General features: G+C 43.9%; 1 protein-coding gene across 1 annotated transcript in view; it reads right to left on the bottom strand.

The window, feature by feature from the left end:
* EHD4 (EH domain containing 4) overlaps nucleotides 1–25,105 on the bottom strand; it is a 95,999-nt gene that overhangs the window by 57,063 nt on the left and 13,831 nt on the right. The window contains exons 2-3 of the mRNA XM_055435747.2: nucleotides 14,000–14,176; nucleotides 4,086–4,183 (exon numbers count right to left, since the gene is read on the bottom strand). Of these exons, the coding sequence (XP_055291722.1) occupies nucleotides 4,086–4,183; nucleotides 14,000–14,176 (275 nt within the window). The remainder of the gene's footprint in view (nucleotides 1–4,085; nucleotides 4,184–13,999; nucleotides 14,177–25,105) is intronic.

The following is a 25,105-nucleotide window of genomic DNA, read 5'->3' as shown; positions in this document are numbered from 1 at the left end:
ACCAATTACTCTAATGGGTTTTATTTACAGAGCTACCAAGGCAGAGGTCTAGATATTTATTTCCTCCAATGCAGATCTTGCATTCTTGTTTTACTCTGGGTCATAGAGCAGGACCTGACTTCTAGGGTCCATGTTAATATTCTGCTAAAGAGAAGGCTGTGCTAGGACACATTCCAATTGGTAAAGATAACTTCTAGCATAAGAGTGGGTTTTCCATGCTTTGCCTCAAACAAAACACCCCAAAATATGAATCATCATGTAGAAATGTCAACTGTTTTTCTGGTCACCTCTGACTTTGGCCAAGAGAAGAGCAATGACCATGAAATGCCATGTCCTCCTGGTAATCACACTTGCTCTCTCTACTCAACAGAGTAGAAAGAATGCAGGCTTATGATGGCACAAGAGAGAAGAATGAACAAGGAAGAAGGGAGCCACAGGGGAGGGGAGGCACATGACTAAACCCCAGGTTCAGAACTCCTTCCTGGAGATATACTCCCACTGGGCCATCTGGTTCCCAGAACTCTGGGTACCTGGGGCAATGGCCTGAGGGCCACCAATGATGATGAAGTCAGCTTCCCAGCTTAGGTCACTCCTTCCCTGTTTGACCACCAGCAAAGCAACACTATGTTCCACTGCCCCACCCACCATCTGCCTCATTCCATGCTGATGGGAGAATTCTGAGTGTGATGCAGTCAGTAGGTCTTCCTGGGGGTGCTCTGCAGTCACCCCATGCTCATCACCTCCTCCTGCAGCTGCATGGTCTGCCCAGCATGTGCCCATCTGGGGCTATACAGCCTGCAGGCTAGAGGGTGGATGGGGTCTACACAGCAGTGTCAGCCTGTAGCCACTGCTTGAAGCATGCATACCCCCAGCCTGTTCTCCAAAAGTGGTGCCTTAATAGCTTTTGCTTTGTCCACTCCCCAGCTGTCAAGCCTGGTCACCCACCTGCCCAGCCACTGGGGAAGGAATTCTTACAAACTCTGTTAGGCTCGGCATCCCCAGAGAAGTGACGGTGAGTGGTTCCCTGGTTAGGGCTGGTCTCCTGTCTGTGCATGACTGTATGCAGGTTTAGCTTAGCAAATCCTCAGTGAAGAGCACTGTCAGACACACAGCAAGGGTTCAACCTCTGGTGGCTGTTCTCATACTGCTATTATGAATATATCCTTTCAGGATATACATGTGTAAGAGGGATCTGCTTGATGAGACTCTGCCTGCCAAAGGTTAATCCATCAACCACACCAAGGGACAGGGAGGAGGCGCGACAGCCACCCCTTTCTCTTTTATAGATGAAACATCCGTCAGGGAGGCAAAGCCCCACTAGTAAGGTCAATGGTGGATGTTTCAAACGTTCTGCGGGTCACAGCTTGTCTCTGAGGCTCATCCAGTGCTGACATTGAGGACTGGCAAAGGTGGAGCTGTGATTTACGAGCTGGAGGGACAGCAGCAGATAGGAACATGTGCGAGAATGCAACACTATTTGCAACAGTTAAAGCTGAAGCACACATTCTTTGGGTTTAATATGATGAAACTGTCAACTAAGTGACCCCAAGCAGCAATGATGGCATAGCACGGTATGGTACCAGCTGCTGCTTGTCAGGGTGGCAGGGACTGGCCAATTGGCTGGAACCATATGTGCTATTTCTGGTCATAGGATGTGAGTAAGGACTTGTCACAGTAAGTCAGACTAGGATATGAGTCAGTTATTATCAGTTATTATAAAGTGCTGAAAGAACTGTCTTCAAGGCATCCTGAGCATATCACATGCTAACTTCTCTAAAGGAGCTACAGGTTGAAAGGCACTTAGAATCACTAAGCCAGGGAGAAACCCTGAAGAATATAGATGATTAGCATTGGTCAGAGGCCTACCAATAATAAAGAATGGATAAGGCTGAAGCTAAAATCCAGAGGTCCTAAAATTTAGGACCAACAACCAAAAATCAAGATGTATGGGATGTCCCTGGTAGTCCAGTGGTTAAGAATCCACTTTCCAATGCAGGGACGTAGGTTTGATCCCTGGCAGGGAAACTAAGATCCCACAGGCTGTGGGGCAACTAAGCCCGAGCACCAAAGTCCACAGGCTGTGGAGCCTATGCACTACAACTAGAGAGAAGCCCACATGCCACAACTAGAGAGCCCACACCCTGCAATGAAAAGTCCCACATGATGCAAATAAGATATGATGCAGGCAAATAAATAAATATATTCTTTAAAAAAGTCAAGTTGTAGGAAGTGTGCACGGTAATCACATTTCTGTTAAAACAGTATGTTTGTACATGCATAGAAAAAAGTCTCTAAGGAGCTGGAGAAAACCATTAATAATGGTTATTTGTGGCCTTTTCTGTAAGCGCAATGTTCTTGGAGGTCTTGGGGAAGCCTAATGGCCCAGCAAGTCCCTGAACACATGGATGAAGGCACAGCAAGGAAGTCAGACAGCAAAATCAGCATTTCTCAAATGCCATGAGAAGGGAGGACTGATGACATGGGAAGCTCTTTCTTGACCCCTGTCACAGGACCCTTGCTTTCTGGCTCCCGGGTGTGTCCCAGGGCTGGTGAACTGTACTTCTGCTCCAGGAATGCTGGGGGAGTGCACTGTCTGGCCATAATCCTGCGAGTCCTGTTCAAGGGGCTGTGAGGAGTTACCAGTGAGGAGTGACAGCAGGAACTAATCCACTCTGGCTTCTCCCTCCGAGCAAAGCCTCCAGGAACTGCCCTTAGTTTCAGAGGCCAGGGCAAGGGGAACTGGACCAGCCTCTGGGACCACAGGAGTCTCTTCTAATGCTCTCCCTGTCAGGAATTTCTTCTCTGTAGGTAAATGGTCTTCTGATCTGCTCCTGATAGCCCCTTTACCAGGAAGGTGGGGGAAACCACAGGCCCACTGGTTGAACCACAACGCATAGGTCTGGAAACAGTATTGCCTTAGCCTTACATTGTGAAGGTTGAAGAAGCTCAGATGTCACTGTTCTTTACAAGCGTTTTCTGTCTTTCACAGATTTCCTTTGAACACCTCATCGTCACTCCTTTCCCATCCATGAACATGCTAAGTCACTTTAGTTGTGTCTGACTCTGTGTGACCCTATGGACTGTAGCCCACCAGGCTCCTCTGTCCATAGGATTCTCCAGGCAAGAATACTGGAGTAGGTTGCCATGGCCTCCTCCAGGGGATCTTTCCAGCCCACAGATTGAACCCATGTCTCTTATGTCTCCTGCACTGGCAGGCAGGTTTACCACTAGCACCACCCGGCAAGCCCAGAGCTTCCCTTCAGTTCAGTTCAGTCACTCTGTCGTGTCCGCCTCCCTGTCCATCACCAACTCCCGGAGTTCACTCAAACTCATGTCCATAGAGTCGGTGATGTCATCCAGCCATCTCATTCTCTGTCATGCCCTTCTCCTCCTGCCCCAATCCCTCCCAGCATCAGAGTCTTTTCCAGTGAGTCAACTCTTCGCATGAGGTGGCCAAAGTATTGGAGTTTCAGCTTGGTAATTCCAATTCATCCTCTGGGTTCCAGCTCCAATGTCACCTCCTCTGGAGAGCCTTTCCCAAGAACCCAAGGTCAGATATCCCCCTTACACCCTGATAAACTGTTCCCATCATAGAATGATTATCCCAACTCTTGTTTTCGATTTATTTTTGTGATAAAATAAATAATATCCATCTTCCTCATTAGAAGACAAGATCCTCCAGGCCAGAAACTGCATCTGGTTTTTCCCACATCCCCAGTGTGCATTACAGCATCTGGAGCCAAATATATACTAATACCAATAAAACCTCATTCAATGGAAGGCTGCTGCAGAGGCAACTGGGGTAGAATATGTGCCAGTATTCTGGGGAAGAAGAGCAGCAGGGAGGGCTCTCTCCCTTGTGGTGACTGGTTGGCCATCTTTATTTCTTGTCATGCGTCCAAGTGAGTGGTCAGCAAGTGATAGGACCCCTCTTAAAGTCTGAAGATTTATGTGAGGCAGGTACTAACAGTAGACGACAATATTTAAAGGAATTTAACAGGGGCAAAAATTCTCTGCTGACATCACAGAGAGACTCAGCTGGCCCTGGGGGTGGGGAGACTTGGATGGACAGAGCAGGCACTGACCTCGGCTGATGCGCTGTTTCTCTCCAGACAGGATGCCGGGGCTATCGATTATGCTGATGCTCTTCAGGACCTCATTGGGCAGCTGGGAGCACATAAATCTGGAAGAAAGAGGTCAAAGTTGGGATCAGAGCCTGCTCTTTGCAGACTGCTCTAATCTCATAGCTCCTTGGCCCCTCCTGGCTACTGACATCTTTGGAGTCAGTGTGATGGCAAAGTCCCTCAGCCCCACCTGTCTCTCCTCTATGCTGCACTTCAGACAAGCGTCCTGGGCTTCTCCTCCCAGGGAATCCCATGCTTCCTTCAGGATCACTGCCTCACTGGGCTGGAGTATCCTGAGCCCTGTCCAGCCTGTGCCCATTCCCCAATGTACCAGCAGAGGTACTAGGGCCTGTTTTCACTGGTGCCCCAGGGATCATGCTATGGCTCCAGGCTCAGGGTGTGGCAAGCTCCAATGGGCAACGCCCCAAATCCTCCAAGTGCTTTGGTGTCCTAAGAGTAGACAAAAGGGCAGGTGTGAGCAGGACCCTGGCCAGGCATCTCCAAGCTGCCTTTGTTGTCCATCACCTCCCTGATACCACCTCCTCCTTCTCATACCAATCCCTTTGCCATGCTTCCCGTCAGCTGCCCTGGTGTTGGCCTTGGAAGAAGAGTGAAGTGGCAGGAAAACTGCAGCCTGAGGGTCAGCAGACCTGGGTTCAGGCCAATAACCTGCCTGGACCCTGGACAAGGGCTTCCCCAGGGAACTGGGCCTCAGTTTCATCATGTGTAAATGGAGACACTTGCCAGGGGCTGGAGAGGCTCTTTTAGCTTTGACACTGTGTAACTCCAGAGCACCAGAGGAAAATGCTGTTACTTCCACCCCAGGCAACCCAGGGGGATCTCCGTTAGGAATTGTGTATGTTTTAAGCCAGAAAATGTAGAGTGTCTCTTCTTTTCCTGTATTGTCAATGGCTAACTTCAGTGTCTGTGTAGGCAGAAGGCTCGAAAATCCTCGAGGAAAACTCAATTCTTCCATTCAGTGGAACTGGTGGGACTACTCAGCATGTAAACATGCTGGGAATGCACGAGAGGGAGGCCTGCCCAGCCTTCCCAGTGCAAGTGTGGACAGCACAGCCCCCTCACAGCTCAGGGTCGGGAGCCCTGAGCATGAGATGGGATCACTGACACAGCAAGTGAACTTTTGTTGAAGGTGCTCAGGAAAAGTTTCTCAGACATTCTTTCCCACTTTTTCAAGTCAGCCCAGGAAGATGTCAGAGTGATGACTATGATCATTTTACAGCTGGAAAAGTTGAAGCACAGTGCAGTTATGACATGCAAGGCCATGCCTCTAATGGGTGGCTGGCTGAGGACTGCAGCCTAATATTTCTGATGTCAGTTGGGTTGAACTCAACCCCTAAAATAAAAACTTCATAACATTAAAAAAAAAAGGGGTTAAGTTCATTTATGAGAAGCCCCTCATTTCTGATTTTCTCCTGTCCCTCCACTTTTATAAACCCTACTGTCCAACACCCAGACATATCTGTGAGAGTAAAGTGCACCAAGATCACTAACTTCTAAGATCAGAGAGAAAAAAATGCCATATTTGTGTCTCTAGAACTTGGGTAGAAACAGAGTTCTGAGCATATCTGTGGTAGACCGAATTTCTTGTGGGTAATCTGGTCTCTTATCATAGTCTTATCCTTTTTATCAGATGGCTCAAGACACCTGGTGATGCTGAGAACATTGCACATATGTCAGACTATTTCACATAAAGTACTTCTGTGAGAGGCTAGCCTTTTTCCCAGACCACAAGCTGACACTAAATATCAATTTTTCCAAAACACAAAAGCCCTGGATTCTCATGTGAAGTTAACAGAGGGATTCAAAATCTATAAACCACCACTTCCACTGTGCAAAGAGAAAAAGCTTCAACAACTCCCATGCCTCCTGATGCAACAGCAGAGTCAAAATGTGTGATCCACAAAACAAGACAGTCAGGTGTGGTGACCACCACACAATGTATAAGAAAGCAGGCCCAGGGCCAGGAATGATGACTGCAGATGAAAGGGGCTGGAAAAGAAGAGGGAGGGGAAGAGGAGGAGGGCGCTCTCCAGGGACACCCCAAATAGGGTGACTAAGGTCCGTCCAGTCAAGGCTATGGTTTTTCCAGGTCATGTATGGATGTGAGAGTTGGACTGTGAAGAAAGGTGATTGCCAAAGAATTGATGCTTTTGAACTGTGGTGCTGGAGAAGACTCTTGAGAGTTCCTTGGACTGCAAGGAGAGCCAACCAGTCCATTCTAAAGGAGATCAGTCCTGGGTGTTCACTGGAAGGACTGATGCTAAAGCTGAAACTCCAATACTTTGACCACCTCATGCGAAGAGTTGACTCACTGGAAAAGACTCTGATACTGGGAGGGTTTGGGGGCAGGAGGAGACGGGGACGACAGAGAATGAGATGGCTGGATGGCATCACCGACTCTATGGACATGAGTTTGAGTGAACTCCGGGAGTTGGTGATGGACAGGGAGGCCTGGCTTGCTGTGATTCATGGGGTCACAAAGAGTCGGACACGACTGAGAGACTGAACTGAACTGAACTGAGGGTTGAATGTGCAAAGATGAACTTTGCACAGCCCTGCCCAGTATGCGTTGGGAGGCAGCTTGGGGAGGTGGGCAAAGGAACACAGAGCACAAATTAGCTTTCAAGACCCTCATGTGGGAGCACGGCCCACACTCTAAGGGGCCACACTCATGTTTTCTTAAATAGTTATCCTCTAATCAGAAAAAAACCTAATACAATGCTGCTAGAGCAATCTGGTCTTCCTTTCATGTTCCATGAAAGGAAGGTGAAACATGGGTTATTTATCGGGTATAATACAGTCAGCTTTGGGTCAGGCCTTTCCCACTGATATGTGTCTCCTGAAATGTTTCCAAGCACAGATTTGCTGTCCTGGGATGGATTTCCTACTTCTTCCGGACTTGCCTTGCCTTGTACATTTCACGTGAAACATGCAGACATATGCCAGTTAAGCCCAGGAGCCTCACATAAGCTTTATGTCCCTCAACCAGGGCTGGTCAATTTTTTCTGATAAAAGGAGAGAAGGAAGGGATCAAACCTACACAGGAACCCCATTCCCTGTCACCCCTTCAAACAAGGAAGGCTGTGTGGTAGTAGAGACGGGGTACGTAAAGGAATGGCCCAGCTGTAAGGTCTCAGGCCAGGGGCTAAGAGCCTGGCCACACAGGAAGACAGCACAGAAAGGGGATTCCGGTTCTCAAAAGTTGCCTCCAAACACTAACATTCCAATCCAGTGATCAACATTTTAAAAGAGCCAGGCAGTAGCTTAACAGCGATTCCGTTTCCAGTGCAGCGATACCCAGCAGCCGCAGCAATCATCAAATGTCACAAACATCACTGACCAGTCGTGCCAGGCACTGTCCTGAGTGCTTTCCATGAACTCACATTAACTCACTCAATCCTGGCCGCAACCTCAGCAGTGGGGCTGTACATCTCCACTTTACAAAGGACAAGACTCTTAAAAGGGGCCCAATGCGGCCACCCCCAAAATGTGTCTCACTGGCATGAAGAATAATTTGGACTAATTATTTTTAAGGCCTCCCCCCCAACTCAGGAAGCATCTTTGACCTCCCTTCTAACTGCCTAGGGAAAGCAGACAGAGGATCTGTTCCAGGAAGAGAGCTGTCACCAGAGATAAATATAGTATCAACGAGGTGTGGCGATAGGAACCTTGCACAGTTTTATTTATTAAAACTCCTCACTGTGTCCCATTGTCTCTGCACAGGCCAGCAAACATTTGTTTACCAACATTTGCTTTTTCAGTTCCATGTCAACTGCCTTCCTCTTCCCTTTGAGATTCCAAAACTGCCTCCAACATTCTCCTCTGTCTTTAACTGGAGATGGTATTTAGAAAGGGAAGGGCTTCAGCCATTTGGGGGAGTTACTCCGTTTTCCTGGGTCTCTCTCATGTATATACATAATTAAAGTTTTATTTGAGTTTTTCCTGTTAACCTATCTTAAGTCAACTTAATTCTTAGATCAGCCAGATGAACCTAGAAGGACAGAGGAAAATTTTTCCTCCCCAGCAGGGGCACAGAGGGTTCACATGCAATAACTTGCCAAGTCACGTAGCTGGTAGCTGACGGAGCTAGGATGCAGACCTGGCAGCTGGGCTGTTATTGGCATCTCATGCATTTGAGTCACCACTGTGTATCTTTTATCACACAGAGGGCAACATCCTAGAACACAGAAGTGATGTGCCACAGCCCTGGAGCTCCACCAAAGAGGCCCCTTTTGTGGGACTTGCCCTCGATTTACTAGCGGAGGGTGGAGCAGTGACTGGGAGGCAGAAGATCCAGTTCATAACCTCTTCTTTCTCACTCACCCTGTGACCTCAGTCAGGTCTGAGCAACTCTACTGGCCTGAGGACTCCCAGGTAGTCCTTTAGGTTCACCTAAGTTTACCATGGAAGAGAGTCTGACACTGTTCCTGCCCAGGCTTTTACTGATAAGAGTAAAATCAGAGAGATGAAATACTTCCTAAATGGGCACAGTGAATAGCACCCAATGTGCAAAAAGACTCTGACAACTAACTTTCAAAAATTATTATTACATGGTCCTACTACAAAGGCCTGATCTAAACTTCCACTGCCCAGGAGGAATTTAATTTCAGAACCAGACTGTGAAAAGCCTATGGTTACCCTTTTGATAGAATCTTATGGAATACCACTTTTGAAAGTGAAAGATGGATGGTTGAACACTGGCAATCCCATGCAGCTCAATCTCCACGTGGCCTTTTCTAAATCAAGTCTCCCTCTCCCAACCACCACAGGGGGAAAAACTGGTTTTCTGGGATGACAGGACCAGGGCTGTGTGGGCAGCTGCTGATAAAGAACAATGGCTTAATGACGCAGAAGCCATCGCAAATCCTGAGGATAAAGGTTAATAGCATGGGCTTCAGGGAGTTTATTAGGGAAAAGCACACCACCCAAAACAAAACAAAATAACCCTGCCCCCCAAACCAGTTACTCTCTCAGCTTAAAAAAAAAAAAAAAAACACAGTTTTGCTAGTGAATAAGAGCCTATTTTCCTTAATCTCTGCAGCTAAATTATTTGGTGGAGTCAGCATGTGTCTGGACCAACGCTGTTTACTTGTATTAAGTCAGCTTTTTAAAAAATTTCCCAGCAGTACTAAGTGACTGTGCAATATTCATAGTCTTTAAAAAGTCCATTTAATGAAGTCTCAATCACAAGCATAGAGGTAACAGAGTATAAGTACAAAAATACACACATGTGTTCTATTATTGCTAAACCATTTTGCAAATTCAAGACAGTGGCTGTTTTTGTGTTTTGATCACACTGTCACCCCCATCAGGCCTGGCTAAAATAACAGGAGCACTGGAAGTACTGTTCAGATTCCTTCAACTTAGAAGGAAGTTTCAAAATTTCAAACACTAGGGTCAGTGATGTGTTATCTTAGAAAGAGAAACAGGAGAAGTAAATGAGACGAAGAACTTCTTCTGTGGATGGTGACCGTTTAAAATTACACTAGCTCCTAAACAGAAAATGATGCCTGTAGGTATCTGGATTAAAAAAAAAAAAGACCACCATTTTCTGAAAAGTAGATTGAAGGAAAATAAAATAACTAATCCAAATGTAAGAAGAAAGGTCAGAGGCCAACTCCTGCCCTTTCTTCAACTAACCGAAACACGTCCATGTCTCCCAGGACTCGTGCCTCAGTGTGTGTTGGGGCGTCCCTCTCCTCTGGATGTGGAACTACCCCCTGGCAACAGACTTTGAAACCTAAAGAACCACACTCCCTTGGAACAACTCCGAGACACGCTTGCCTGTGGAATTTTCTTCTAAAGTAAAGCAGAATGGTGAAGTCTCAGAATGCCTCATTAAGGTATTTTACAACTCTTTGTTCTAGATGCAACTTCTTTTAATTGTTCAAGCATGAGTGCTTGTGCTCAGTCACATCCAACTCTTTGCGACCCCATGGACTGTAGCCCACTGGGCTCCTCTGTCTGTGGGATTTTCCAGGCAAGAATACTGGAGTGGGTTGCCATCTCCTCTTCCAGGGGATCTTCCTGACCCAGTGATAGAACCCTTGGCTCTTGCGTCTCCTGCACTGCAAGTGGATTCTTTACCACTGCACCACCTGGGGATCCATTCAAGTATGAAATTTCTATAATTCAAAACTGTCTTTGGGGGAATTTGTCTTTATTTCTCAGAAGTCCACTGAAAACTTTCCTAGAAACCAGCATTAGAGATTGAGGCTCAGCTCTACTGGTTTGCTTAATGCTTCCAGGCTGGTACCATCTCAGAAAGTACCAAACTCTTTTTAAAGATGCCCCAAGGGGCAGATGCCCAAGCCCTGTAATGGGAGGGCCAGAATAATGAGACCTATCCTGTGAGGGTGGAGGAATCAGTCGTTGCTCAATGAGGTAGGGAGTGAAAGTTCTTCATAGCAGACAGCCAATTCTATTTCACGTGAAGTGTGGTTTTTGACCTAGTTCCCATAAAGTATGCTAAGTAAAAATAAGTTTGCCTGCCTTTAGAGCTAAGCCTGCTGCTGTTCCCAAAGGGACACTATAATTACGTATACAACCTGAGCACACCATACTAAGTGACTCTCTCCTTTGTGCCAGTACTGGGTGAAATAGCAGCAAAGTCATGTATACGTACAACTTAATCAGGCTACTTACTCTTAAATACACTATACATTTCCAGGTGGTACCTCCATGACAAGATCCTCAGGTAACTCAGTGGTAAAGAATCTGCCTGCCAATGCAAGAGATGCAGAAGACTCTAGTTCGATCCCTGGTTCAGGAAGACCCCCTGGAGGAAATGGCAACCCACTCCAATATTCTTGCTGGGACAATCCCATAGACAGAAGTGCCTGGTGGGTTATAGTCCAGAGTTGGACACAACTGAATGGCTGAGCATACACACACATCCCTGACATGTGAGCCTCACGTATACATGGCTACCAGGTGGCTAGAAGGACAGAAACTCTTCTTTGCTGGTGTTTTGTGAGGTGCAGGGTGGTAGATAAAACGGAAGAGGGAAGCTGAATTCTAGCCCTGTCTCTGCCTTTTCTTGAGCAAGTCATTTTACTTCTTTACTCTCAGTTTTCTCATCTGTAAAATGGCCCTAGTATCATCCGTTTTATTAGCCATGAAAAGAAGGTGTATGTGAAATTATTAATCAATTATTTGGGTCCCTGAATATTCATTGGAAGGACTGATGCTGAAGCTCCAATACTTTGGCCACCTGATGCAAAGAACCAAATGACTGGCAAAGATGCCAGTGCTGGGAAAGATTGAAGGCAGGAGGAGAAGTGGGCAACAGAGGATGAGATGGTTGGATGGCATCACCGATTCAATGGACATGAGTCTGAGCAAACTCTAAGAGATAGTGAAGGACAGGAAAGCCTGTTGTGCTGCAGTCCAGGGGGTTGCAAAGAGTCGGACACAACTTAGTGACTGAACAACAAATTTGGGACATAATTATTATAATCTTTATCATTGCTGGCAGGCTACATAAAGGACAGCCTTGAACATTAGATAGAGGAGAGAAGACAGTGATTCTCAGATCAAAGTCCTCCCATTTGGCTGCTGAGCACAGTGGTCACTAGCAGGCCTCGGCCAGACGGCCTGGGTTCCAATTCCCAGAACTGCCACTTATCAGTCGAGTGGCCCGGTGGAAGCTAAATGGGCCTCTATGTCTCAATTCCTTCTCTTTACATTGGGGAAAACAGTTGCACCTATGTCACAGGATTTTTGTGAGAATTTAGAGCTAATTCACCAGTAAAGTTTAGACAGACAGTAAATGCCATACAATTATTCACTATTCCTTTTTTGTGTATTCTGAATTCAATTAACACTTGATGGGTGGATTATTTTCAGCAAATTTTAAATTCTGAGATAAAGGATCTTGCCATTCAGAATCTTTCCTGAAAGCTTCTTTTCCATACTCATCTGCTGTATGCTTGTGATTTGAGAAAAAATAAATTTTAGGGAAGTAAATCATCTGCCAAAATAAAGCCAACAGTCATTCTCCCTTGTTTTTCCCTTGTGAATAGAGACTTTATAAAATGGGAATTTGAAAAAGGTGGCTGCTTATTTCTTTTTTAAGCCTTTGTCAGGCAAAAAGAGAGTAAGTCTAAGGACAGCAGTAATGGAACCAAAGGATTCCAGGTAAACTTTCACGGAGAAGGATCTTGTGCCCTGCACTTGCCAGGGCGTCTGGAATCTTCCAGGGCCAGTTCTGGGACAGGAAACCTGGCTGTTGCCTGCCCCATGACCACGGCCCCTGGGAGGTCCTGTTAGGGGAGCTTCTTGTTCCACTCCCCTGCAGCTGTGGTCCACTCGTCCTGAGAGACCTCTGGGGTTCACCTTCCAGGGCTCAACCCCTACTTCTCCTACAAGGCAACATGGTGGTGCCAAGCAAGGTTGCTCTGGAGTTGAGAAGCATGCTTCTTCTAGAGGAGAAACTCTTAAGGTGGAAAAAGTCATCTGGACAGTGTTCTGTTGTCACCATCAGCAACAGGACAGAATTTCTCTGTGAATCCATCTACATCATCTGTATATTTCTATCTATCCTGCTGCCGAGTTCTCTTGTTGCCACTCGGGTGCCTTCTTTGATTTGCTCTGGGAGCATAAGTTAGCTCTTAGAGGAGAGTACCGATCCCTAGAGAGTTGAGCTTTTCATGAGGGCACCTGTGGAGGTTGCCTGGGCCGCTCTTGGCAGAGCCACTGCACAGCACTCTGGCACATCATTCATCCCACCGTCCTTGTGAATGGCACTCCCTGGAGTTGTGCAATCAGGCGCAACTCTCAGCCTCTGGGAGAACAGCTGTCAGCCGGGAGGATCTGTCCCTTTTTTTTTTTAATCTAAAAAGCAGAAGTGTAGTTTCAAGTCTTTCATCTGTCATCCCTAGGTCCATGTCTCCCTAAAGGCATATGGAAGACCACTCCCTGGTTCTGAACCTTCCACAGCCCACTCCCTGCAACTAAAGAGACTCATGTGGTAGACTCATAAAAGAGGGAAATCGGGGAGTAAGGGGAACTCAAGAAAGAAGAAAGAGAAATGGGTTTTTTAAAAAATAGGCTAGGAGTGACAAATAGGAAGGAGGAGGGGGAGGTAGGAGCAGGTGGTGCCTGAAAGTGCAGAGCCGTGTCCAGGAGAACCCGCTGGCTGGTTCTCTGTCCTGGACCTCACTGCGTCTTGGGAACTCTGCAGAAAGGCAGTACAAATATAACACTGCTGCAATCCAGACAGGGCCTCAGCTATCCTACCACATCACCTCTGTGAAATAATGACCATGCAACAAATGTAATGTTTGACTGTCCTGCCTCTGTTTCCCCTGCCTGGCTCTATGAATGAGGATGCAGCTCAAAACACGGGACTGAGAAGCCAAAAGGACACCCAGCGAGGTAGAGTGACTGGTCCTGGAATAACCAAGATTAAATCTGGGTGTCGGGAGAACTTCGGTGGCCCTCTGGGCTTAGTTCTCTGTGTAGGAGGTCCTGGCACACAATGCCTGAGAGTTAGCCATCCAGCCACCATGTAATGTGGCCAGCACGGGGAGCTCACTACCCCACAAGGCAACCTGATCCTTTCCTGAGGTTCAGATTATTAGAAATTTGTTGCTTACACTGTGTGGCCCTGTCATGTCCAATCCTGGGCCTTAGCTCTGCCCTCTGAAGCTACCCAGACTAGGTACAAATGATCACTTCCTAAGAGAATCTCCCCAGTATTTGAATATGATAAGCATATTTTCTTATAACTTCTCTCTGTCAGAACACACATACTCCGTTTTTCTGGTTTTGAACCTTTACACATAATTGGCAAGGATTCAAAGAACAGCTTTAAACAACCGGTCCAAAGATGGTGGTCTGCCGGCCCTTACCGATTGAGGAAAGCATTTCCAAAGCGACCAAGCTTTCGAAAGGGCTTTTTGGGGTCCACAACTAAAGCATTCCCTGGGGTGTTGCCCTCAGTCTCCCCATACATCACGGCGATGAAGGAGTCGGTGGTGGGCTCTGGCCCGATCCTCATGCCTGGGAAGTCTTGCTCCAGTAAGTATCTGAGAGAGGGGAAAAAAAAAAAAGAAAACAAACTTAGCATGGTGTCACAAAGCAGGAGGCTAAAAAGCTTGCTGGGGTCACTAACTTGGAACATAATCATTTAAAGAACCAGAATATAACCCCCAAGGAAAAAGAGAACGATTGGCATTGTACTCTTTCACAAATAATGAATTTTCAAAGTTTAAAATCTGCAGACCTACTTTCTGTCCAGTGTAAGGAGCCAAGTGAAAGAGGCAGACATGCTGCAGACTTTCTGGGCTTCTCAAAGTGGACCTTAGCTCAGCATAGCAATTCCTGGTCATGGTTCCACTGGCACAATAGCTACTACTCCAGAGAAGAGGACCCAGTCAGCTCCTATGCATCCTGGAAGACCCTGCTCAGGTCCACCTCCCTTAGGGAAGTGTCCCTGTCCCTCGAGCATGTTGGGGTCACCTGCTCTGTGGGCCCTGGGCACCCTGTGCCTGCAGCCATCAATATGGATGCTGCACTTCTCTGTTCATGGGTCTTGAAGGCAGGTCCATATCTATGGCCAGATGTATTAATATTAATACATTCCCAGCACCCAGCACCATGCCTATCCACAGAGGGCACCCAATGCAGCAAATGAAATAAGGAACCACCTCCTTCCTGGTCCCTGGCAATCAATGTGGCCCCACATCCTCTCTTGAGCATTTTACAGCTCCCTTGGGATCCTGAAGGTAGTAACCATGGAAGACGATCTCTAAAGAATTCAGTAGCAACCCAGAGGCTGATAAGAGGAGGGCTCGGATTAGGTATCACCAGGGCCAGCCCTAGCTCTCTGTGCAAACTGGAAAAAGATGCCCCTTCCTTTAGGCAGACCCAGCCCTGCACCACGGCTCACAGCTTAGTGAGCAGAACTCTAAGCTGGATTTGACCCTTACATGTCCTGTTGCCCAGGCGCCCGCATGCAGTTTAACCAGTATACAGTGGCCCTGGCAGATGCCATCAAGGGGTCTCGTTCAGGGGCCGAGGAGACAAATTGGTGTGCTACAGCAGCAGTCTCCAACCTTTTGGGCACCAGAAAGCAATTTCGTGGAAGACAATTTTTCCATGGAAGGTGGTGGGGAGGGGGGATGGTTTCAGGATGATTCAAGTGCATTACATTTATTGTACACTTTATTTCTATTATTAGTACATTAGCTTTACCTCAGATCATCAGGGGAGAAGGCAATGGCAACCCACCCCAGTACTCTTCCCTGGAAAATCCCATGGACGGAGGAGCCTGGTAGGCTGTAGTCCATGGGGTCTCGAAGAGTCGGACACGACTGAGCGACTTCACTTTCACTTTTCACTTTTCTGCACTGGAGAAGGAAATGGCAACCCATTCCAGTGTTCTTGCCTGGAGAATCCCAGGGACGGGGGAGCCTGGTGGGCTGCTGTCTATGGGGTTGCACAGAGTCGGACCCGACTGAAGTGACTTAGCAGCAGCAGCAGATCATCAGGCATTAGATAGTGGAGGCTGGGGATCCCTGTGCTAGAGTGACATGGCTGGGGTGGGGCAAGGGAGCCAGAGGTGGAGTGATGGGGAAAGTGTGCTTTTGTGGGAAATGGCTGTGTCCCAGCATGGTTCCTCCCCACCCCAGCACATCATTCACCAGCAGCCACACAGAGCCCCTCCCTCCCTCCCCACCAAGATTTCCTTTCCATGATGGAGGAACACACTTCGGTGTGTTTATCATATATGGAATGGCGGGGGTTGGGGGTGAGGAGGGATCACTCCCTCCTTCCTTTGCAACCAAGCAGAACATAAAGGAGGGCGGTTTTGGAATACTTTTTACTCGTTATCAAGCAACAAGTAGAAACGCAACACCTTCAGAGGACACTTGGTAGGGCTAGTGAATGGGGATCAGGGGTGGGAACAGTGGAAGAGAATCGCTGCTTGAGGTGACAGAGCTGTGTCGCTGCCCTGCCAGGGAGATGACCCTTCACCCTGGGAGGAGGCTTAAGGGCAGAAACCTGGACAACATTTTCCAGCTCCCCATTCCTACAGCTCACTGTCTACTTGGTCCAAAATCATTTGGTTTCTAAAATGTCTTGATGGATCAAATTGAGGTCCAGAACCTGTGATTTTATCCCCAGGGATAGAGGGAAAGAAGGGAACTACCAAACATCCAACACCATCCTGCCATTTTGCTAAGAATAAGAAATCAAGTCACCCTTTAGACTCATGTTTTCTTTGTAAACAAAACTGAAATTGTTTAGCACTCTCAGCAGGCTGTACTTGAAATATTTCATTGATCAATTTTTTAAACATCATTCAAAGTTTCAACATTTCTGTGAACTTGTGGAGCACCAGAATAGATATATCATTTAAATACATCCCATAAATTTAGAATAAATGCAAAAAAAATCAGATAATAGCACCGGGCATTTACGAAGCACCATCAACCCTTGAATAACGTGGGTTTGAGCTACACAGGTCCACTTACTACTACTCTTTTTTAGTAGTAAATACTACAGTACTATAGTACATGAACAAAGCAAGAACGAGGAGACGAGGTTCAAACCCAGCAGGCTTGAAAGGAAAAATCTGAGCAGACCCTGAGGTGTGATGCACCGAAACAGGTTACCCATCCAGCCACACGCACGAGGCTGAAAAACTGTGACACTTTTTTTTTTGGACACCTCAGAGACATTCCCAAGCTTCAAGTTTCAGGGGCTTTGCGGTGTTTTCTGCCATAGCAAGAATTCAAAGGAACAAGAGGCCACAGGAAGGCTACAGAAAAGACTCTACCGCAGCCCCCTGCATGGGCAACCTGTGCGCTGGGCTGGGTTTTGTCCCCGGTTCCACCTCGCTCTTTTTCCTGTGTTCTCAAAGAGGGCTGCCAGCTCTAGCGGGTAACTGCTCCAAGAATCTCCAGCCAAGTCATCAATGAAAAACAAGACAGACATTTGGATTCCAAGCAGCTGATAAAAGGGGTGGTGGGGAAGACAGGCAGGAGACCCGACCTCACCATGTCCCTGTCTGCTGAGGGCCATGGTTCAGCCTCGTCCAACTGGCTCCTGGCACCCTGCTCAGCCTGCCAAGGAGTAGCTTTCATGCAAGGATATAGGTAGACAGTGTCTTTCTTCTTCCACTGCTGAGGTTTGACACTTTCTCTTTGACTTCATAGAAAAAAACTGTCATTTGTGACACGGGGAAGAAAAACATCTTCAAGACAATAAAAAGGCCTTCAACATCCCCAAGCACCATCTTCTCAAAGATGGGCTTAAGAATAACTAAAAAATAAGCAAATAAACTAGAAAAGGCACATTATTCAATGACAGATATCCAAAATTCGAGCCACAAACTCCATCTGCCCTGAGTACTCACCCATGCATTCTGCCTGGGTGTTGTCTGAAACACTTGGGCTTGGAATAGTGGGAAAGCATTCATTATTTTAGTAATAACACCTAATGTTTGAGAACTTGTTATTTACTAAAGTCTTTATATGAATGTAATCTTATTTCACTGTAAGTTCCTTACGGGGTAGGTACTATTTTTATGCACCCCCTCATTTTAAAGATGAGAAAACAAAGGCTCAAATAGATTAAATAATTGATTAGAACCTAGGGTTTCTTATTGGTCCTATGAGAGCACTACCTGTCCTAAATCAGACTTGAGAGGCTAGCAGTCTCCAACAGGCACATTCGTAGGAATGGGTTCTGAATCATAACAAATACACAAATCTAAGACTTTTTAGTTGGTATTTAATCATTGAGTAAGCACTCCAAAAAGCAACAAGGCACATATATTTGGGGTGCTTTATGAACATTATTATTGATATTATTTACTTGTTTATTTGGCTACACCGTGTCTGAGCTGCAGCACATGGGATCTAGTTCTCTGATCAGGGATTGAACCTGGGTCCCCTGAGTTGGGAGCTCACAGTCTTAGCCACTGGACCACCAATGAAGTCCCATGAGCATTATATTTTCATTCTCAAGCCAAATTCTAGAGAAATGGCCTGTGTTATGCTAAACAAGATTTTAAAATATTTGTGCATACATTGGCATCTGTGCAGAGAGTTTTGAGGTTTAATTCATTGCTGTGTCTGGGACATTTTTCAAAAGCGCATTTAAATCCAACAATTGTTTCTTTCAGTATTACTAAGGTTTTAAAACATATATGAAGCACAGCTTTTGAGTTCATCAGAAAAACAGTTTTATTTCCTGATCTTTAATCCAGGTCTGTGAGTTAAAATCCATAATGATTTTTAATGGGTTGGAGCATTTTACACAGTGTATTTTCTATTGTAATACCTGATCCAGCATTTTACTAGGAGAGGGACTGAAAAGAAAAAGTTTGTCTTTTGACTCTGATTTGTCCTAAATCTGGAAATGATGCTTTTAAAGCAATTTCCTTTGTCTATCTTCATGTTTAATACCAAGAAATGGAAATGGGAGAAGAATCAAACATTTATTATCATAAAACTCTTATTAAAATGGTAAAGAATATATAACTATTTCCTAGCAATGAGTTCTACAACCACCACTGCTTACAGATACCACCAAACAATGGATGAAATTATGTCGTACAGTTTACAAGGCAATTTACACATCGGCTTTATCACTTCACCCTCATTGTTGCTGGAGCAGGTATTTTTATCCCTAGGTTATAGAAGAAAAAAACTGTGTTTACGACAAGCTAACCTCATGCGACGAGTTGATTCACTGGAAAAGAGTCTGATGCTGGGAGGGATTGGGGGTGGGAGGAGACGGGGACGACAGAGAATGAGATGACTGGATGGCATCACCGACTCGATGGACATGAGTTTGAGTGAGCTCCGGGAGTTGGTGATGGACAGGGAGGCCTGGCATGCTGTGATTCATGGGGTCACAAAGAGTCAGACATGACTGAGCGAATGAATTGAACTGAACTGAACTGAAGCAGGTTGCACAGAACATTAATATAGGATAATGATTAATTCTTAACATTTTGATATATTTCCAATCCCATCATTTTCTGCAAGTATTATTTTTTCATTATAAAATTGAGATCAAAGCATTTAAACAATTTTGCATCTAGACTTTTCACCATTAGTTATCCCTCATGCCATTAAAAATTGGAAGAAAAAAATTTTAATGGTTGCATACTATTCTGAGGTGAGTATGTAATCAATTTAGTTTGCCATTTCCTTATAGTTGTGTATTGAAATAACTTCCCATTTCTTGCTATTATAAATAATGTTGATAGAAAACAAACTTGTGGTTACCAAAAGGGAAAGGGTAGGGGGGAGGGTAAATTAGGAGCTTGGGATTAACAAATATATATTGCTATATATAAATACATAAACAACAGGTGCTATGGTATAGCACAGATAACTATAGTCAATGGCCAATAAAAACATATAATGGAAAAGAATCTTAAAAAGAATTTGCATGTGTAAATGTGCGTGCGCGCGCACACACACACACATAAGGTCTTCCCAGGTGACTCAGTGGTAAGGAACCCTCCTGCCAATGCAGGATATGCAGGTTTGATCCTTTGGTTGAGAAGATCCCCTAGAGAAGGAAATGGCAACCCATTTCAGTATTCTTGCCTGGAAATTTCCATGGACAGAGAAGCCTGGAGGGCTGCAGACCATGGGGTCACAAAGAGTCAAATGCAGCTGAACATGTACACATACACATATAAATATATATTGGAATCACTTTGCTGTACACTAGAAAGTAACACAACATTGTAAATTAACTATACTTCAAATAAATAAAGCTGAGATAAATATCTCTGGGCAAATATCCACTTTAAAATTTTGTTGTTGTTGTTGAGTTTCTAAGTCGTGTCCAACTCTTTGCGACCTCATGGATACAGCATGTCAGGCTTCCCAGTCTTTCACTATCTCTAGGAGTCTGCTCAAATTCAGGCCCATTGTATCAATGACACCATCCAACCATCTCATCCTTTTTCTCCTGCCCTCAATCTTTCCCAACATTAGGGTCTTTTCCAAAAACAATTTTAGTCTATTTATTTATTTTTATTGAAGTACAGTTGATTTAAAACATTATATTAGTTTCATGTGTACAGCATAGTGATTTACTATTTTTACATATTATACTTCATTAAGCTCAGTTCAGTCATTCAGTCGTGTCTGACTCTCTGCGACCCCATTGACTGCAGCACCCCAGGCTTCCCCGTCCATCACCAACTCCAAGAGCTTGCTCAAACTCATTGAATTGGTGATGCCATCCAACCATTTCATCCTTTGTCATCCCCTCCTCCTCCTGCCTTCAATCTTTTCCAGCATCAGGGTTTTTTCCAGTGAGTGTGGCCAAAGTATTGGAGCTTCAGCTGCAGCATTAGCCCTTCCAACGCATATCCAGGACTGATCTCCTTTAGGATGGACTGGTTGGATTTCCTTGCAGTCCAAAGGACTCTCAAGAGTCTTCTCCAACACCTCAGTTCAAAAGCATCAATTCTTTGGCACTCAACTATTTTTTACGGCCCTTAATACTTCATGAAAGGTTATTACAAGATAACTTTAAATATTTAATCTTCTTTGAGTTACTGAAAAACTAAGTTAGGCCAGACTTCACTTCCATTTTAAAACTCTATGTCTTCCTTAAGTGTGAAACCTAAGTTTTCGTTTCATTTTTGTCTTTCCCTTAATTAAAGCATTGGCATATTATTCCCAAGACTGCTTGTTCAGATGACATCATCCTTATAACTAATCTACCTACTAAGAGAGTGGAGCAAGAAACCAGAATGGCCTGTTGGACCAAGAATCTGGAATTTGCTGGGTAAAGCCTTTCACAACTCTATTTTCCCAGCTGTGAGTGGAATTTAAACTCCCTGGGGTTGGGATGTGCTGAAGGCACACTGATGTCTAGTCTATGCCATAATCTGGAGCTATTCCTCTCCACCCTCCATGCTGCTCTGGAAGGAGGGTGGAAGAAAGGGAAAAGGAGGAAAGGAGAAAAAAGGGAAAGGAAGTTTACTGGAATCAAACATGCTTCCATGAGGAGGGCTCACATCTGCATCTACACCCCCTATCAAGGGGATAACAGCCAGCACATGCCGAGGAAAAGGAAGGCAAGCATCCAAACCAAAAACAGTCCTCACACCAAAAATATATTAAGCCCACACAAGTTATGCAGGGATGCTCCCTCGTATAAATAGCCCTCCAAGCCTACAGAAGATATCTGTTTCTCCTAAACTCATGGAGTAAGAGAAATATAAGCACAATGAAGACGCAGAGGAACCACTCCCAGTTAATACATTACTGACCAGAGGATTTTTCGAAAAACTAATGCCTGTGGTCAGTGATTTGTTATGTAAGTGAACACTGAAACATCTCTGGTCAATAATGTTCGGGTAACAAAAGACATATTAGTATGTCTCTGGTCAATAAGTTTTTATAAAGACCAGGAGAATTCCCCCGTAGGAATACACAATAAAACACATTTCTTCGGTCTAATAGACACTGGGTTCAAAAAAGAAGTGATGAAAATACTGAAGGAATTAAGAAAAGTGATCCTTAAATTTCTTAAGGAATTAAGAAATGATGATTGCTGTAAAAAGGACCTAGAAACTATTAGGAGATGACAAGAAAAATTAGATAATTTTCTGAGACAAAGCTGAGCTAAAGGCACTGAACAGCAGAATGAATAATACAGAAGATCAAATAAGTGATCTGGAGGATAGAATAATGGAAATTACTCAATCAAAACAGCAGACAGAAAGCCAAATGGAAAAAAAAATGAAAGCACTATAAGAGACCTATGGGATAACATAAAGTGGGCTATTCTGCACATAACAGGAATTCAGAAGGAGAAGAGAAAGGGGGATTGAAAATGTATTTGAAGAAATCATGGCTGAAAACTTCCCAAACCTAAAGAAGGAAACAGATGTCCAGATACAGAAAGCACAGAGGTCCCAAACAAGACAAACCCAAACAGACCTACACTAAAACATATTATATTAACAATGGCAAAAATTAAAGATAGAGGATTCTAAAGGCAGCAAGAGAGAAAAAAAGGTTAATTACAAGGGAAACCCATAAGGATATCAGCTGATTTCTCTACAGAAACACTGCAGGCCAGAAAGTGGAAAAATATATTCAAAGTCTTGAAAGGGAAAAGAATCTGCAACCTAGAATACTCTACCCAGCAAGATTATAATTTAGAATAGGAGGAGAAATAAAGAATTTCCCAGACAAGCAAAAACTAAAAGAATACAACAATACCAAACCTGTCCCGTGGTCATGTGTGGATGTGAGAGTTGGACTGTGAAGAAAGCTGATCGCCGAAGAATTGATGCTTTTGAACTGTGGTGCTGGAGAAAACTCTTGAGAGTCCCTTGGACTGCAAGGAGATCCAACCAGTCCATTATAAAGGAGATCAATCCTGGGTGTTCATTGGAAGGACTGATGCTAAAGCTGAAACTCCAATACTTTGGCCACCTCATGCGAAGAGTTGACTCACTGGAAAAGACTCTGATACCGGGAGGGATTGGGGGCGGGAGGAGACGGGGACGACTGAGAATGAGATGGCTGGATGGCATCACCGACTTGATGGACATGAGTTTGAGTGAACTCTGGGAGTTGGTGATGGACAGGGAGGCCTGGCTTGCTGTGATTCATGGGGTCTCAAAGAGTCGGACACTACTGAGCGACTGAACTGAAACCTGTCCTAAAAGAAAGATTGGAAGATCTTCTCTAACTCGAAAAGCAGAAAGATATAGGAAGGAGGAAATCACAATTGGAAAGTAAATCACTTAAATTAGCCAGTATTCAAATCAAAAAGAATAAAAAAACCCTATCTGTAGAAGCAATGATAAACACAAGTAATATCAAAAAGATAAACATGAAGATGTAAAAAAGGGTATCAATATCATAAAATGTGTGGGAGGAGAGAAAGAGAAAACAGATTTTCTTTTTAGAATGTGTTTGAGCCTATATGACTATCAATCTAAAGCAAGCAGATATAAGAAAGGGTTAATATACTTGAAAAACAGGACAACCACAAATCAAAAATATAAAATAGATTCACAAAAACTAAAGTGAACAGAAGCATAAAAAGAAATCAAACCACAAAAAGGAAAAAAAGAAAGGAACAAAGAAGAAACAAAAAATCAACTGGAAAACAAGGTTTAAAAATGAGAATAAATACATATCCATCAATAATTACCTTAAATGCCAATGAACTGAATGCTCCAATCAAAAGACATAGAATGATAGACTAAATAAAAAACAAGGGCCTACAAATGCTGCCTACAAGAGACCCACTTTAGGACAAAGGACACACACAGATTTAAAGTGACAGGATGGAAAAAGATATTTCATGCAAACAAAAAAGACAAGAAAGCAGGAGTTACAATACTAATATCAGACAAAATAGACTTTAAAGCAAAGACTATAAAGAAAGATAAAGAAAGACTATATAACGATAAAAGGATCAATACAAGAAGAGGATTTTACACTTATTAACATATGTGCACCTAATATAGGAGCACCCAAATATATAAAACAAATACTAACAGACACAAAGGGAGAAAATGATAAGAATACAATAACAGTAGACTTTAACACCCCACTCACATCAACGGACAGATCTTCTAGACAGAAAATCAGTAAAGCAAAGAGATTCTTAATGATACAGTAGAAGTTAGACTAAACATATTTTTAGGACATTATATCTCCCCCAAAACACAATACACATTCTTTTCAAGTGCACATGGAACATTCTCTAGGACTGACCACATACTAAGGCACAAAACTAACCACAAATAATTTAAGAGTACAGAAATTATTTCAAGTGTCTTCTCTGACCACAACAACATGAACTAGAAATCAACCACGGGAAAATGAGAAAAAAAAAAAATTACATGGAGACTAAACAACATGCTGCTAAGAAAACAAGGTGTCAACAAAGAAATAAAAAAGGAAATTAAAAAATACCTTTAGACAAATGACAAAACACAGCTATACAAAATCGATGGGATGCTGCAAAAGCAGTTCTTAGAGGGAAGTTCATAGCAATATGGGGTTTCTCCAAAAATCTCAAATAAACAACTTAACCTAACACTTCAAAAGAACCAAACAAAGAAGAGCAAACAAAACCTAAAGTCAGCAGGAGGAGGAAATAATAAACAATGGGGAGGAAAAAATAAAATAGAAATTAAAAAAAGAACAGAAAAAAAAATCAATAAATCAAAAAGGGTAAACAAAATTGACAAGTCTCTGGCCAGACTAACAAAGAAGAGAGACAGAACCCAAATAAGATAAGAAATGAAAAAGGAGAAATCTCAACCAATACCACAGTAATACAAAAAGCATAAGAGAATACTATGAACAATTTATATGCCAACAAATTTGATAACCTAGAAGAAACGGACAACTTTATAGAAACATACAGCCCACCAAAACCCAATCAAGAAGAAACAGATTATTTAAATAGACCAAATAGACTCTAAAATAAACTCGCTACAAAAGTCCAAGACCAGATAGCTCCACAAGCAAGTTCTACCAAATAAACAAAGAAGAACTTACACTGATTCTTCTCAAGCTTTTCCAAAAGACTGAAGACTAGAGAACACTCACAAAGACATTCTATGAAGCCATAACACCCTGATATTAAAACCAGACAAAGATACCACCAAAAAAGAAAATTACAGGTCAAGGTCTTTGATGAACATAGATGTAAAAATTCTCAACAAAATACTAGCAAACTGAATTCAACAACACATAAAAGGTCATACACCATGACCAAGCAGGATTCATCCCAAGTTTACAAGAATGGTTCAACATACACAAATCAATCAATGTAATACATCACATTAATAAAAGTAAAAAACCACGATACATGCAGAAAGAGCATTTGAAAAATTGTTTTTTGCAAATTCAACATCAATTCATAATAAAAACTCTCACCAAAGTGGGTAAAGAGGGACTACACCTCAACATAATAAAAGCCATTTATGATAAACT

The sequence above is a fragment of the Moschus berezovskii genome, chromosome 9, assembly GCF_049115385.1.
Source record: "Moschus berezovskii isolate FMDL1 chromosome 9, NW_MosBer_1.0, whole genome shotgun sequence".
Lineage (NCBI taxonomy): Eukaryota > Metazoa > Chordata > Mammalia > Artiodactyla > Moschidae > Moschus > Moschus berezovskii.
The sequence above is the reverse complement of the archived record's forward strand: the minus strand, read 5'-3'. Positions and strand labels throughout refer to the sequence as shown.